We start from the raw sequence: 15,319 nt of genomic DNA on the forward strand, positions 1-15,319 counted from the left end.
AAATTCTATTTAGCTGTTCTCAACATAACAATAATAATAAATATTTTTTTTGAGCAGCAAATCAGAATACTATAATGATTTCTGAAGGATCATATGACTGGAGTAATGATGCTAAAAATTAATTTTTGAAATCACAGGAATAAGTTACATTTTAAAATATATTCAGATATTTAAATATATTCAAAACAGTTATTTTAATTAGCAAAATATTCCAAAATTTTACAGTTTTTGCTGTATTTTGAATCAAATAAACACAAGCCTGGCAAGCAGAAGATACTCAGAACATAAAAAATCTTATTGTTTAAAAACTTTTGACTGGTAGTGTACATGCAAATGGTGTTTTGCATGTACACCACTATACATTAGGGATAAACGCATATTCGGACGCGGACAATAGTTTGCATGAACGAAACTCTACACTGGATCTAGTCTGAAAAATAAAAGCTTCAAATGTTTTTACAGAACCTTCCGAAATTCCAAAGCACCCAAGGAAACAAAAAAAGCCACTTTTTTCACAGTCAACACATGCATCCAATATGACGCTCTAGATGATGGAGGATGAATATACAATCCCAGACTATGACTGGAGTTACCTGCATATGTCAGTCCCTTGTGTAGCCCAACATATGCAAACAAATCTCACCCTATTCCCACAGAGAATGGCACAATGAAAGTGTGTAAGTGTGTGTGTACGTGCATCTGACTGTCACAAGCGTCACGTGGAGCAGTGCTCTTCATAATCTGGTTGGATTACGGCTCTCAGACCTGCGCCGTCTGGCCCGTCCGTCAGTCCTCGGCCCCATGTATCCGCTTGCTATCCATGATCATGACCCACTCACAATTTCACAGCATCAAGCTTTGAGTTGCTCAGATCACACACACAACAACAGCTGCACTTTGCGTGCCAAAAATATGCAAGCCATCGAACCCCATCAGTGTGTGTGTATTTATGACTCTGGACCACAAAACCAATCATAAAGGTCAATTTTTTGAAATTGAGATTCATACATCATCTGAAATCTGAATAAATAAGCTTTCCATTGACGTATGGTTTAGGATAGGACGACAATATTTGAAAATCTGCAATCTGAGGGTGCAAAAATCACCTTTAAAGTCCATATGAAGTTCTTAGCAATGCATATTTCCAATCAAAATTTAACTTTTGATATATTTACGGTTGGAAATTTACAAAATATCTTCATGGAACATGAAGATCCATGAATATCCTAATGATTTTTGGTATTAGAAGACAAAACAAATGTACCCATACAATTTAAGACTGGTTTTGTGCTCCAGGGTCACCTATGTGTGTATAAAACACTGAAAATAAGTCATTTAACTAAATTTGTGAGGATTTTTCGTTGTGTAACACAAATCACACACACAAGCGTGCACAAAAAGCGCATATCTTCATATGACACTTGTCAAACTTACTCTAACACCCTAAATATTGAAGTACACCCAAGACCTTGTTTACATTCCTTGTAAATATAGGATTTTGTGACGTCACGAGCGCACACGGTGGCATCAGCAACTAGTAACGTTACGCAAAATCAATTTGCGACATGAAAAGTACATAAAAAGCAAGTGATGGAACTGCACATAAATAATAATAATAATAAAACTTACCATTCAGACAAAAGAAGAGCAGCCAAGCAATCCACAGATCAGAATTATGAAATTTCATCATTTTTCTCAGGGAAAGTCGTCGTGTGATGAAGTTCAAAGTCGGTTAGATTTTCTCCACAGTTCGGCGGTTGGAAAGTAATTGTGTTTTAAAATCAAAGTCATGAATAAAACCTAAAGCCTTTTTAAAATATCTCGACGCTGACATGTGAAACTATAAACTACAACTAACGTTAGTCAAATTAAATCGACGCGTAAAATTCCCTCAGAGAACACCTTCGCGTCGCGTTCCGCGTAAACGCGTCCGGTTCGGTCGGTACCCGGGCGTCCGTTCTGTTCTTCAGCACAGCACCGAGGTGTGTTCACATGCCGTTCACGGTGAACCAGAACATTGAGCACCGGATCCTTGAGAGGGCCATGACCGACGCCGCTGCCGCCTCTCTCCGCTCTGATTGAGAAATCTGACTGACTGACTGACTACTGGCCTGTTGCCTGGAGACCGCTGACGCCATCCGAAGCGCGAGGTAACTGTGCCCTCCTCTGGCGCGAAAAGGTGGCAGCGCGCACGCACGCACGCATGGCGGCGCCGCGCCCCGGTGTGACCGCGCGTCAGGTGCGCGCTGGAATAATGCGTTTGGGAATAAACAAAAGAGAAAAATGATTTTCTCAGTAATTTGAATGACTTTAACTGTTTTTAAATTAACGTATTTATATTTTTGGACAAACATAAACATTTTAAAAATGTAATTTGTAACATTATTTGGCTCCTTTAATAATGAGGAACTTTTAAAGTGTCCTTTCAAAAGGTTTTCATTTTTTAAATATTTTGTAGAATTAAAAAAAAATATATATATTACATTATATTGTGAGGATACGATGCCTGTAGCTCATAATGTTTATTATGGCGTTCAGTAATGTACAGTCATTACACTCTGAGCTCTCAATTAGACAGTCAAACAATCAATAAACTAACTGATCAATAAACTTGTTTAGAGAGAGAATCAATAAAACACCTGTCTATCATCCATTTGACTTATAGGATAACAAGCCATGCATACATTATACTTATAGAGTACTGTAGCTTCTGTATTAAAATTGCCATTTTTATTTTCTTATAAAATAAATAAATGTATAAATATGGAAATAAATACACTTGGGAATAAATAAATAACAATAATTGAATATATAAATAAATAAATGTAAAATAAAAGTAAATTAAAGAAAATAAATTAGTAGAAAATACAGAAAATAATAACGTAAATATAAGTAATAAAAATTAACGATTACAATTAATTAAAAAAAATGTGTGGGAATAAATAAATATAACAATAAATTATCGTATTAATAAATGAAATATAAAGTTAAAAATAATGCAAATAAAGTCAAAAATAAATACAGAAAATACTAAAGGAAAAATAAGTCATAAAATTAATGTCTAATTTTAATTAAAATAAATAAAATAAAAAGAATTGTATTTGTTTTATCATTTACTCCTTTATTTATTTATTTTACACTTGGCATAATTGGTATAATTATTTATTTATTTATTTAAAACTTACTTGCTATATTTAATTAAAATAAATATGCATGGGAATAACTAAATATAACAATAAAATATCATATTAATAAATAAAAAGTATAAAAATGGATACAGAATGATTTAAAGAATACAAAAGTTATATAATATAATAAATTATAAATAATGCAAATAAATTTACAATAAAATACAAAAAATACTAAAGGAAAAATAAGTAATAAAAATGAATGAAATAATAAAAATTCTGCAAAAAGAGTTTAAAATGGAAAATAATAAATAAAGAAAAAATAATTAATGACTAAATAAAAAATGTATTTGTTTTATCATTTACAAGTTTATTTATTTTTTCTATTGTTATAATACACTATTTATTTATTTATTTAAAAATTAATTAATGACTGCATTTAATTAAAATAAATATATGTGGGAATAAATATAACTATAACTATAATTATCATATTAATAAACAAGTATAAAAATGAATAAAAAATAAAGAATAAAAAAGTTTTAAACAATGCAAATAAAGTTAAAATACAAAAAACTAAAGGAAAAATAAGTAACAAGACTTAATTAACATCTATTTTTATTCAAATAAACACGTGGGAATAAATGAACATAAATAAATACAAATAAAACGAATTAAAATAATAAAAATACTGCAAATAGAGTTAAAAATATAAAATAATAAATAAAGGAAAAATAAGTAATTAATTCATGACTACATTTAAATAACAAATAATTGTATGTTATAATTTTCTATTTGTTATAATACAAATTTATTTATTTATTTACTTAAAAATTAATTAATGACTATATTTAATTAAAATAAACGTGGGAATAATTAAATATAATAAATTATCATGAATAACTAAGTATAAAAAATTAAAAATATAAAGAATAAAATATGAAATTTAAAATAATGCAAATAAGGTTAAAAATAAATACAAAAATACTAAAGGAAAATTAATTAATGTCTAATTTTAATTAAAATAATACTTGTGGGAATATATATGATATGAAATATGAAATAGAAATACTGCAAATTGAGTTTAAAAAATAAGTAATTCACAACTAAATTTAAATCCAAATTAATTGCATTTGTTTTATCATTTACTCCTTTATTTACTTCCATATTATTATAATACATTATTTATGTATGTATTTATTGATTTTACATTTAATTCTGTTTAGTCCTCCATACACACACATAACTTGCAATATTAACCCTAAAGAACACAAAAGCATCATCATTTATTTTATGTGCATTTTCAGAATTTTCCCTGGACATAATTTAACCCGACCGCAGTGTAGTTTTGTCCGATTTAGTTACTTCTGGGACCAATTTGTCCTCAAACTATAGCTAAGTAACCCCTCACACACTTCTGAAACAAACTTTTCTGCATTTCCATCCATCTTCAGTGAGAAACGTGCAGAGCAGCAGATACTGCCGAATTTTGCTGATGTTCAGATCTACACAAACATCTCCAACCACAGAAACAAGCCAACTTTTCCTCCAGTTCAACTTGCAGCATCTCCAATGTGTTTGATGAAATATGCATGTGAAAGACTGACAGGGTGTGGCTGAAAAAAAAAACGCAACACGGTGCTTTGCATTTACCCTGCAGGCGTTTGGCAGCGAATGAGAGAGAAAGAGCGTCTCAGTCTGATGGACAGAGAAATTTCTCTCTCTTCCGCCTCTGGGCAACAATCGCCCTGTTCTCTTATCTCTGGCATACAGTTGTCCTTAGCCCGGCAGAGACCGTCCAAAACAGTGTTTGGAGGCAGCCGGCGTTTCATCCCTGCTGTTCGGATGAATTATCTGTGCCGTACTCAAACATAGATGAATAAGCAAACAAATCGTGCTCAAACAAGACAGATCTGTGCTGGAACCTTCAAAATCAACCCGCATTTGCATAAGCGTGCTGTTTGGACGAAGATATTGTTGTTTTGACAACTCCGTTTTTCAATTTTCATGCTGACAATCAGAGGATGTGGGATAACCTGACACTCTTTAACCTCTTTCCAATTAACTAAGTTACTAAATAAAGCCTTATTCTAATTATAAACATCAATTTGTGCTTAAAAAGCTTTAGTTTGAATGTAACACGCATGAATAGATCCATTTTTGACTCATTTTATACATCAAACTGGCCAACATTTAACTGAAAAATAATAATATCAGATGAAAAATGATTTCAAACATTAGGATTTATTAAACCAGCAAACAATTTTATACAAAATAGCTGCTAAGTCTCTTTATTCCAGTGTTTCAGTGAAGATTTGGCATGTAAGTTGCGCCACCTTGTGGAGGTTTGTGATTACAGCTCAAAAACATAGTAAAAACTTCAAGAGATTGATTATTCCCCCCCTGCATTGTATAATATTTCATTTATGCATTTATAAAAATCACATTATGTAAATTTTACATTATTCTGGAGGTATCAGATGAATCTTCAGTCCTGCTTTAGTCCTACAGAAACACAGAGAGAAAGACAAACGTTAATGCTTAAACTAAACTTAAACTCTTATTATGCAAGCTCTGCTGCAAGGCATTGTTTTGGATATTATTTGAGAAAATAACTTGCATACTCATTTAAAAATAAATGTCATTTACGCAACCTCATGCCAAACCCGAATGCTTTTTTTTCTTAAGTGGAACAAAAAAGCAGATGTAAGGCAGAATATGAGATTTAAAGGAAGGAAGTGGATGGTGATTTATAGTGTGATTTTGCAAACTTAATGTGTCATGATCAGTCATTTGACAAGAGAGAACCAAAGAAAGTCATATGAGTTTGGAATGACTTAAATGTAAGAATAAATGATGACAAATGTTAAAATTGAGGATTTAGTTATTGCCTTAATGATAAAATTAAAATAAGATCAAACAAATCTTAAAAAATTAAAAATAAAACAAAATGAAATGAAATGAAATAAAATAAAATAAAGGCAGAATTTACATTTTTGAGGAGTTATTCCTTTAAGGAAAAAAAAATTAAATGAAATGAAACTTTAAAAATTGCATTTATAAGGAGTTAATTATTGCCTTAATGATAAAATAAAATAAAATAAGACAGGATAAAACAGACAGAACTTATATTATAAAACAAATAAAAAAAAAAATCCAAAATGAAATAAATGAAAATAATAAAAATAAAATAAAATAATGACAGAATTTACATTTGTGAGGAGTTATCACTTTAAGAATAAAATACAATAAAAAAATACAATAAGTATAAATAAAGGATAAATAAAAAAAGATACAAAAAATAAAATAAAATAAAATAAAATAAAAAAAACTTTAAAAATTAAATTTATAAGGAGTTAATTATTGCCTTAATAATAATTAAAATAAAAAATAAAATAAAATAGACAGAATTTACATTTTGAGTAGTTAATTATTACTTCAAAGATAAATGAAACAAATAAAAAATCTAAAATAAAAATTGATGAAAATAATAAAAAATAATATAAAATGACAGAATGACAACTCGTCAGAATAATGAGGAGTTATCACTTTAAGAATAAAATAAAACAAAATAAAATACATATTTTAAGAAGTTAATTATTCCTTTAATGATACATTTTTTTAAAATTGCAAAAATGAAATAAAAAAATAAAATTTTTGAGGAGTTATTGCTTTAAGAATAAAATAAGATAAAAAATAAAACTTAAAAAAAATTATAAGGAGTTAATTATTGCCTTAATGATAAAATAAAAAATAAAAAACAAGAAAAAAAAATAGACAACATTTACATTTTAAGTAGTTACTTATTACTTAAAAGATAAATAAAACAATACAAATAATACAATAAAATGAATGAAAATAATAAAAAATAAAATAAAATAAAATTTTTAAGGAGTTGTCGCTTTAAGAATAAAATAAGATATACATTTTTGAGAAGTTAAAATGACTCCTTTAAGTATAAATAAAATAAATGTAAAAATGAAATGAAATAAAATAAAATAATGATAGAATTTAAATTTTTTAAGGAGTTATTGCTTTAATCATAAAATAAAATAAAATAAAATAAAATGTGTATTTTGTGAATGTTTTCTAAAATCAACTTGAAAGAAAACAGAACCATTTCCACCCATTTTAAAAGTCCAGGGAGAGAAAGCATCCACTAAGTCAAATCTTTCCTGCACTGAATATCAAGTCTGAAACTCTCTGTATTAGAGTTGTAAGGCCTGTGTGAGGCTGTTATCGCTTCTGAGAGACTATTAAAGTGCACACATTCATTCCTCTGCAGACACTGTGTGATAGATACATGCTTTTATCAGCAGCTCATGCTCTGCTGTAATACTCTCCATGAGTCGACTACAAATCATCCTGAACGCCACAGCATAAGAAAGATCAAATGCTGCATCCGTCCTGAAACCCCTCCACTGCCGTCATTACCATTCATTCTACATCTCTAGCGCCCGTGTTCAGATATCCCAATAGTTTTGCAAGTAAATGTAAAGTTTAAAATACTTTTTTCTTTGCACATTTAAAGAAAAAGGATTTGCTTACAGTAAATACACTTAAAAAGGTCCTTGAGGGAATAAATATTAAAATACACACCGTTTCTTAAGTATAGTAATAAAAAATTAAATGTTACGTGTGTTAACATAAGACTAACATAAGATTTGTTTTTTACGTTTTACCATTTTATTTTTTATTATTTTTTGTTCATAATTGTATTAGTTTACTAAAATTTAAATTTTCTGACAATTTTGACAATAATTTAGTTAGAATCTTATTAGTTTATTACAATTTTATTTTATTATATATATATATATATATATATACACACACACACACACACATAAATTTGATAATATTGTAGTTTGTAAAAAAAAATTTTGTAAAAAAGTTTTTATTGCACATTTAAAGGAAAAAAAATAATTTACAGTAAATACACTTATAATGGAAGTCTGTGGGGGAATAAATATTAAATATAGTATAATAATAAAAAAATTAAACGTTACGTGTGTCTACATTAGACTATTTTTTAAGCTTTACCGTTTTCATTTTTATTATTTTGTAAGTTCAGGATTTTATTAGTTTATTAAAATGATATAATATAAAATCTTACAAAAATATATAAATTATATGTATGCAAACTTTATAATATTTTAGTTAGTAAAAAAAAAAAAAAAAAAAAAAATATATATATATATATATATGCAACTTTTATTATATTTTAGTTTATTAAAAATAAAATAATTTAAAAAATATATATGCACTTTTTATTCTATTTTAGTTCATAATTTTGTTTATTTTAAAATTATATAATATAAAATCTTAAAAAATAAAATATATATAGTATGTGCAATTTTTATAATATTTTAGTTCATAATTTTATTAGTTTATTAAAATTATATTATATAAAATATTTAAAAATAAGAAATTATATAGTGTGTGTGATTTTTATTATATTTTAGTTAATAAATGTATTAGTTTATTAAAATCATATAATATAAAATATTAAAAAAAATATATATATATATATATATATATATATATACACTGTACATGTGTGTGTGCAATTTTTATTATATTTTAGTTAACAAATGTATTAGTTTATCGAAATTATATAATATAAAATATTTTGAAAAATTAGATAAATAAATAAATAAATATAAATGTAATTTTTATAATATTTTAGTTTGTTAAAAAAGTGTAATCAAATCTATTTTATTGTTTTTTAATAACAATGTATCAGTATCTTTTTAAAAAAAAATTCTCTTTGAACTATTTTCTCTATAGAAGTGCATGTGTTATTATGGCCACCAGGACTTGTTTTCCCCTCACTGACCTTATCTACACTCACTAAACAGGTTATTGTTTTGTTTAGCACAACGTTCAAGTGTATTGTTCAGCGCATGTTTGCACAAATATCCCATCTGTGTCAGAATAAAGCGGTTATTTTGGAAACTCCTCCGCGGGTGTGTCTCAAAATATGTGATATCTGTGTGATAAGTGACGTCCGACTGCAGGAACGCTGCGTGGGATGGGAATAAAAAACAGTAAAACTTTTAAGGAGCCCCTGAAGAATAAAGTCTCTGCCCATATGAAACGCTTTACGACCGTATAGCTGGACCACACCTCGCGATCGACCGGTTTTACGAGACGCCGCTATCACGGCCTTTATGGAGCCCAACCCTGCTGCGGTTGGTCATCATGTCTATTTGTCTGTAATGCTAATAAATGCAAAATAACTCACTCGTGATCCAAACTTTGCACCTCATATTGATACCTTAAGATCGCAGCTGTGCATTAATACAAAAAAAAAGGCAAAACAGTTACCGAATCGCTGGAGGATGAAGACGAGGACTTGTCACCGTGCTTCTTGTGCTCCTTGTCTTTCTTCTTCTTGTCTTTGCATTTATGATCTTTATCTTTGTGTTCTTTGTGCTTGTCCTTATCCTTACCCTTACAATCACTCTGAAAAAATAAATACATCAAATAACATAAATTAAAATATCATTCCATTAAACAGCAAACGGTCTCATCTATTTTTACATCTATTATTATGTCTGTGATGGACACTTGTGTTTCCTATTTAAACAGGAAGTTGGGGAGGGACATATTAAACAGTAAAAGGTAAAAAAAAAAAAAAAGGTAGACACGTTTTAAGAAACTTTTAGACATCTCAGACTGGCAACTGTCCTGCTAAAGATTATTAAAATTCAATACCTGTTACATTATCAACATTATTTCCATATGCAAAGCTATCGGACGTTTTCCACACTGTGACTATTAATGCTTCCCATTCATCTGGTTAAGTATAACACTCATAAAATGTTTTTCATAGCTCTTATTATCAATATTAATCATGTTTATGTTTCTATAACAGGAGAAACTGTGATTTCTGACATCTACAACCCAATACAAACGCAACACCAATGTCTCTAGTGGCTAAATAACATGTTTACCTTGTGTTTGGACTTGTCCTTGTCTTTGCAGTTGTCCTTGTCTTTGTCTTTGCACTTGTCCTTGTCTTTATCCTTCTTTCCAAATCCAAAGATTCCCTCCACTTGTTTGCCCTCAGACTTCTTCACCTGATCATCTCCAACAGCTGGAAAAAGAAAAAGCATTCGTTTATATGCAACAAGTGTTTCTTGATTATAAAAGTAGAAAAATAAAGTGTTGCAATCGTTTACCTGCGCCAAGATCGAAGCTCATGATGAAGCAGTTTAGTTGTCGAACTCTCTGATCGACGTTTGTGCAAATATCTGCGCTCAGCTGAGAGCTACACCTGTTTGTCTCATGAATATTAATTACGTAACCTGGCGTTCGCACAGTCCGACTATCTGATTCGTTGAAAGGCAGACGCTAGTGCGGTTAGTTAGCGAATAAGCGCATGGCTTGGCTTATGAATATTAATTAGGTGATATAATTTCGCGTTCAGGTGTTAGTCAGATATGCGTTTACGGAAGTATCTGTTTCCTACTTCAACAACAACAAGTCTACGCTGCGTTCTATCTGAATATATTTTAAAATGTAATTTATTGCTGTCATCAAAGCTTAATTTTCAGCATCATTACTCCAGTCTTCAGTGTCACATGATCCTTCAGAAATCATTCTAATATGCTGATTTGCTGTTCTATAAACATTTATGATTATTAATATTATTATTATCAAAATTTAAAACAGTTGAGGAAGTTTTTTCAGGATTCTTTGATAAATATAAAGATCCAAAGATCAGGATTTATCTGAAATAAAAAGCTATTTTGACACTATGCTATTGTGCTTTTTGTACTACTGTTGTTTTTTTGTTTTTGTTTTTTTGTTACAAAAGGTTTCAGTTTCATATAAATGCTGTTCTTCTGGACTTTCTATTCATCAAGGAAACCTTAAAAAATTCTAATCAGCTGTTTTTAACAACAACAATAATAATAACAATAATAATAATAAATGATTTTTGAGCAGCAAATCAGAATATTAGAATGATTTCTGAATTATCACGTGACTGGGGTAATGATGCCAAAATTTCAGCTTTGAAATCACAGGAATAAATTACATTTTAAAATATATTCAAATAGAAAACAGTTATTTTAAACAGTAAAAATTTTCCAAATTTGTACTGTTTTTGCTGTAGTTTGAATCAAATAAATGCAGGCTTGGTGAGCAGAAGAGACTTCCTGTTCAAAAAAACTTTTTACTGGTTTATATATATACACTACCGTTCAAAAGTTTGGGGTCAGTAAGACTTGTAATAGTCTTTAAAGAAGTCTCTTATGCTCATCAAGGCTGCATTTATTTGATTAAAAATATAGAAGAAAAAAAAAACAGTAATATTGCAAAATGTTTTTACAATATAAAATAATGTTTTTTATTTTAACATACTTTAAAATAGAATTTATTCCTGTGATGAAAAGCTGAATTTTTATCAGCTGTTACTCCAGTCTTAAGTGTCACATGATCCTTCAGAAATCTTTCTAATATGCGGATTTATTATTAGAATGATCAATGTTGGATAATATCAACAGTTGTGCTGCCAAATATTTTTTGGAACCTGTGATTTTTTTTTTTCAGGATTCTTTCATGAATAACAAGTTTAAAAAGTACAGTGTTTATTCAAAATATAAATATTTTATAACAATGTAAATTATTTATTATTAACTTTTAATAACTTTTATTATTAACTTAATACATCCTTGGTGAATAAAAGTATTAATTTCTTAAAAAAAAAAAAAAAAAAAAAAAACAATAAAAATGTACTGACCCCAAACTTTTGAACGGTAGTGTATATATATATATATATATACACACATGTACTGTATTGTAAATAAAGAGTCCTGGGCGAGTTTTTACATCAGTAAATTTCTCATGGTGAGTTTATTTTGAAAAGTCAAGTTTTCAATAGTCACAAACCTGAAGATAAAAACTACAACTACTATTGGACATGTCTATCATTATAATCCAGTATAAAATTACAGCTTATTAAACAACTGTTCAGCTGACTTGCTGACCTTTAATGGGGCATGTTGTTACAATATGTGGGATAAATCACAATGGGAACTGTTTTGAGAAAACAAACAATATTTGTAATATGACATACATATAATCGATTCATTTTCACAATATATATTCATATATAAATGTATTATAGGCTATATAATGTCTTTGAAAATGTAAAAAAATAACAGGATACTGTACATACAGTACATCACAGAAAACATGTAACAGCTTGCACCAATTTATAAAAATATAAAGTACAGAATTTATAAAATATATTTTTCTAATTTAGGTGCAACTAGATGTTTTTTAAACAACATATAAACCACTGCTAAAGAAAACAAGCATTTGTGCAAATGGATTTTTGACTATAAACATAAATCCCTTAGGACATTTTCCCCATGTGACAACTTGCCCCGGTCACCAAAATGTCTTCAGTCTTCAGCTTTAGTCCTACAAACAAAGAGAGAATAATGTTAACTTTCAGTTTTCCGTGAAAAAACATCAACAGTTCTGGCACTGAAGAACAAATGTAAACAATAATAATAGTAATAATAATATCTCTCTCGAATCTCATGCATTTGGTTTCTAGAAAATCCTTTGAGCATATTTTTGTCCTCTCTTCAACAAGTAAACCGGTTTGTCTGCATTACAGGGGCGGATCACAGCCAGTCAGTCTATGGACGCACGCAACTTTAACCAGGTGTTTTTTGACACATGTAAACTGGCCAGGTTTGTTTTACATTACATACATGTGAGATTGAAGAACGTGATGAAAGTGAAAAGATTACAGTCAACAAGGTAGAAACTTTATGTTTATGTTACTCAGCTGGATCAGATCATCAAAATGATTCAACTTAGTATTTAGTTTTGAACTGTAGTGAAGCAAAACTGAAGAATGAAGCATGTGCCCTAGTGCATCTTTACGACTGCAAGTGTGCACCACACCTCAAGATCAGCTGGTTTTTATGAGATGCCATTATCATGCATTTATCCATCCTGCTCTTAATTCAAACTTTGACTGCTCATAGATGAACTGATGACTTCAGACTTCACCATAAAAAAGTCAATACGCCTAAGATCTCCTTCTGTGTCCCACAAAACCAAATTAAATTGACTTTAGAATGAGTAAACTATGTATAATATCAGGCTTTTTGGTTAAGTGTTTATAAAATCATAGTAAAAGCACAAAGTTACCTCATCACTGGATGAAGAGGACGACCCGTGTCCATGTCTGTGGCCGTGGCCGTGACCGTGTCCATGTCCATGACCGTGTCCATGACCGTGTCCGTGGCCCTTTTTGTGCTCTTTATCCTTCTTCTTTTCCTTGTCTTTGCATTTGTCCTTATCTTTGTCTTTGCACTTGTCCTTCTCTTTGTCTTTGCACTTGTCTTTATCTTCTTTGCAATCACTCTGAAAAAGCATGTATAAAACAGTGTAATGCATCACTTTCTATACAACAGCATGTAGTAACATCTCTTACTTTACGTCATTATTAACCCTCGAGGGCTGAACAACATTTTAAAGCTCTCGAAAGGAGTCTTCCGTGTTTGACTCAACAAGAAACACCATCGCAACACATTTTACTTCTGTAATCTAATTATATACATATAAGGAAACTGAAAAGTCGCTTTAAGTGAAAAGTGTTTGACGTAGAAGGGGTTAAAAAGTAAAAAACATTTTGGTTTTGTTGTTTTAGTGTCACTGAAATACTATCACGTTTGTATTAATATATTTTATTTATTTATTCATATAGTTGCTTTTTATTTTATGTTTACATTGTATTTATTTTTGTCATTTTTAGCTAAATAAAAATTAAATTAAACTAAATAAATATGAAAAAACTCTTAATATTATATTTCAGTTTATTTTATTTCAACTAACAACATTTTTTATGATCTTAGTTATTAATAATAAACATATATAATATATGCAAAATCAAATTTGTCCAATACTTTTAATCTGTATATAAGCGACAAATTGTTAGTATAAAATCAATGTAACATAGAACTAACAATAACATTATAATAAGTACGTCATGCATCTTTTTTATTGTATCAGAACGCTTTAATTGACTAAATATTCTTACCTTTGGCTTGTCACTATCTTTATGTTTGTCCTTGCACCCTTTATCTTCGTCTTTTTCCTTTTCCTTATCTTTATCCTTTTTTCCAAACCCAAAGATGCCCTCCACCTCGTTGCCTTTCTGCTTCTTCAACTCATCATCACCACAAGCTGCAGAAAAACAGGAATAAAATTGTTAGTTTCTCTTAGAAATCAACCAGTGTGTGTTTACTGGTTTATAAGGTTTGCATCTGTTTACCTGAGCCCAGATCGAAGTCCATGATGAAGCAGTGAATGTGATCTGATGGAGATGACAGCACTATTCATCCTCAACATCAGCGTTTTATACCGGGATCCACCCAGATCGTCAAAACAGTTGTTTGTTAGCTCATTAATATTCATTAGCCTGCCGTGACGTTCGCACTAGCTGATTGGCTGAAAGACAGCCAGCGCTAGGTATGCATTACAATTAGCGTCACTCTTTAATGTACACAGCGAAGGCTTGCCTCATGAATATTAATTAAACAACCAGTAGTCTCAGCTGATTGGCTATCGTCGATAAGTAGGTGAGTGAGCTGACTAAATGTCATAAGGGTCATTTTTTTTAACTGAAATGTATACATCATCTGAAAGCTGAATAAATAAGCTTTGTTTGTTAAGATAGGACAATATTTGGCCAAGATACAACTATTTAAAAATTTGGAATCTGAGGTTGCAAAAAGAAAAAAAATCACTTTTAAAGTTCTTAGCAATGCATATTACTAATCAAAAATTAAGTTTTGATATATGTACGGTAGGAAATGTATAAAATATCTTAATGGAACATGATCTTTATTTAATAACCTAATGATTTTTGGCATAAAAGAAAAATCAACAATTTTGACCCATATTATGTATTTTTGGCTATTTCTACGAATACACCTGTGCTGCTGGTTTTGTGGTTCAGAGTCACAAATAAAGAAAACTTAGCTTATGTTTATTAATAACGTAGTGTGCTGGGATTTAATTTTGTATTTTAATTTTAAGCGTAAACAAATTTAACAATGTTTTTTTAAAACAACTTATCTTTCTAAAAATAGCACACCATCTCACTAGGTCCCTACCTTTTGGATAAAATAAAATAAAATAATTCATAAGGTTTACAG

General features: G+C 29.6%; 3 protein-coding genes across 3 annotated transcripts in view; all 3 read right to left on the reverse strand.

Moving 5' to 3' along the window:
• Positions 1 to 2,168, reverse strand: part of igsf11 (immunoglobulin superfamily member 11) — a 103,527-nt gene extending 101,359 nt beyond the window's left edge. The window contains 1 exon segment of the mRNA XM_051129937.1: positions 1,630 to 2,168. Coding sequence (XP_050985894.1) covers positions 1,630 to 1,690 — 61 coding nt within the window. The 5' untranslated portion in view covers positions 1,691 to 2,168.
• A 3,185-nt stretch (positions 2,169 to 5,353) lies between these two features.
• On the reverse strand, positions 5,354 to 10,448 carry LOC127176892 (uncharacterized). The gene is made up of 4 exons (XM_051128729.1): positions 10,313 to 10,448; positions 10,085 to 10,227; positions 9,456 to 9,593; positions 5,354 to 5,633 (listed from the first exon to the last, which is right to left on the reverse strand). The coding sequence occupies exons 1-4, from the start codon at positions 10,332 to 10,334 to the stop codon at positions 5,628 to 5,630; spliced, it is 309 nt and encodes a 102-aa protein (XP_050984686.1). The 5' UTR covers positions 10,335 to 10,448; the 3' UTR covers positions 5,354 to 5,627.
• A 1,523-nt stretch (positions 10,449 to 11,971) lies between these two features.
• On the reverse strand, positions 11,972 to 14,538 carry LOC127177372 (splicing regulatory glutamine/lysine-rich protein 1-like). The gene is made up of 4 exons (XM_051129626.1): positions 14,434 to 14,538; positions 14,200 to 14,345; positions 13,308 to 13,523; positions 11,972 to 12,563 (listed from the first exon to the last, which is right to left on the reverse strand). The coding sequence occupies exons 1-4, from the start codon at positions 14,453 to 14,455 to the stop codon at positions 12,558 to 12,560; spliced, it is 390 nt and encodes a 129-aa protein (XP_050985583.1). The 5' UTR covers positions 14,456 to 14,538; the 3' UTR covers positions 11,972 to 12,557.
• Positions 14,539 to 15,319: the final 781 nt, after the last annotated feature.

Source organism: Labeo rohita, chromosome 15, assembly GCF_022985175.1.
Source record: "Labeo rohita strain BAU-BD-2019 chromosome 15, IGBB_LRoh.1.0, whole genome shotgun sequence".
In the NCBI taxonomy this organism is placed as follows: Eukaryota; Metazoa; Chordata; class Actinopteri; order Cypriniformes; family Cyprinidae; genus Labeo; species Labeo rohita.

Bases quoted from the DNA above. Each gene is read 5' to 3' on its own strand.
- LOC127176892 (XM_051128729.1), bottom strand. From the start codon at position 10,334: ATGAGCTTCGATCTTGGCGCAG. The intron at 10,228-10,312 runs GTAAACGATTGC...TTCTTTTTCCAG, and splicing joins GAGCTTCGATCTTGGCGCAG to CTGTTGGAGATGATCAGGTG. The intron at 9,594-10,084 runs GTAAACATGTTA...TTATTTTTTCAG, and splicing joins AGGACAAGTCCAAACACAAG to AGTGATTGTAAGGGTAAGGA.
- LOC127177372 (XM_051129626.1), bottom strand. From the start codon at position 14,455: ATGGACTTCGATCTGGGCTCAG. The intron at 14,346-14,433 runs GTAAACAGATGC...GTTTTTCTGCAG, and splicing joins GGACTTCGATCTGGGCTCAG to CTTGTGGTGATGATGAGTTG. The intron at 13,524-14,199 runs GTAAGAATATTT...ATGCTTTTTCAG, and splicing joins AAGATAGTGACAAGCCAAAG to AGTGATTGCAAAGAAGATAA.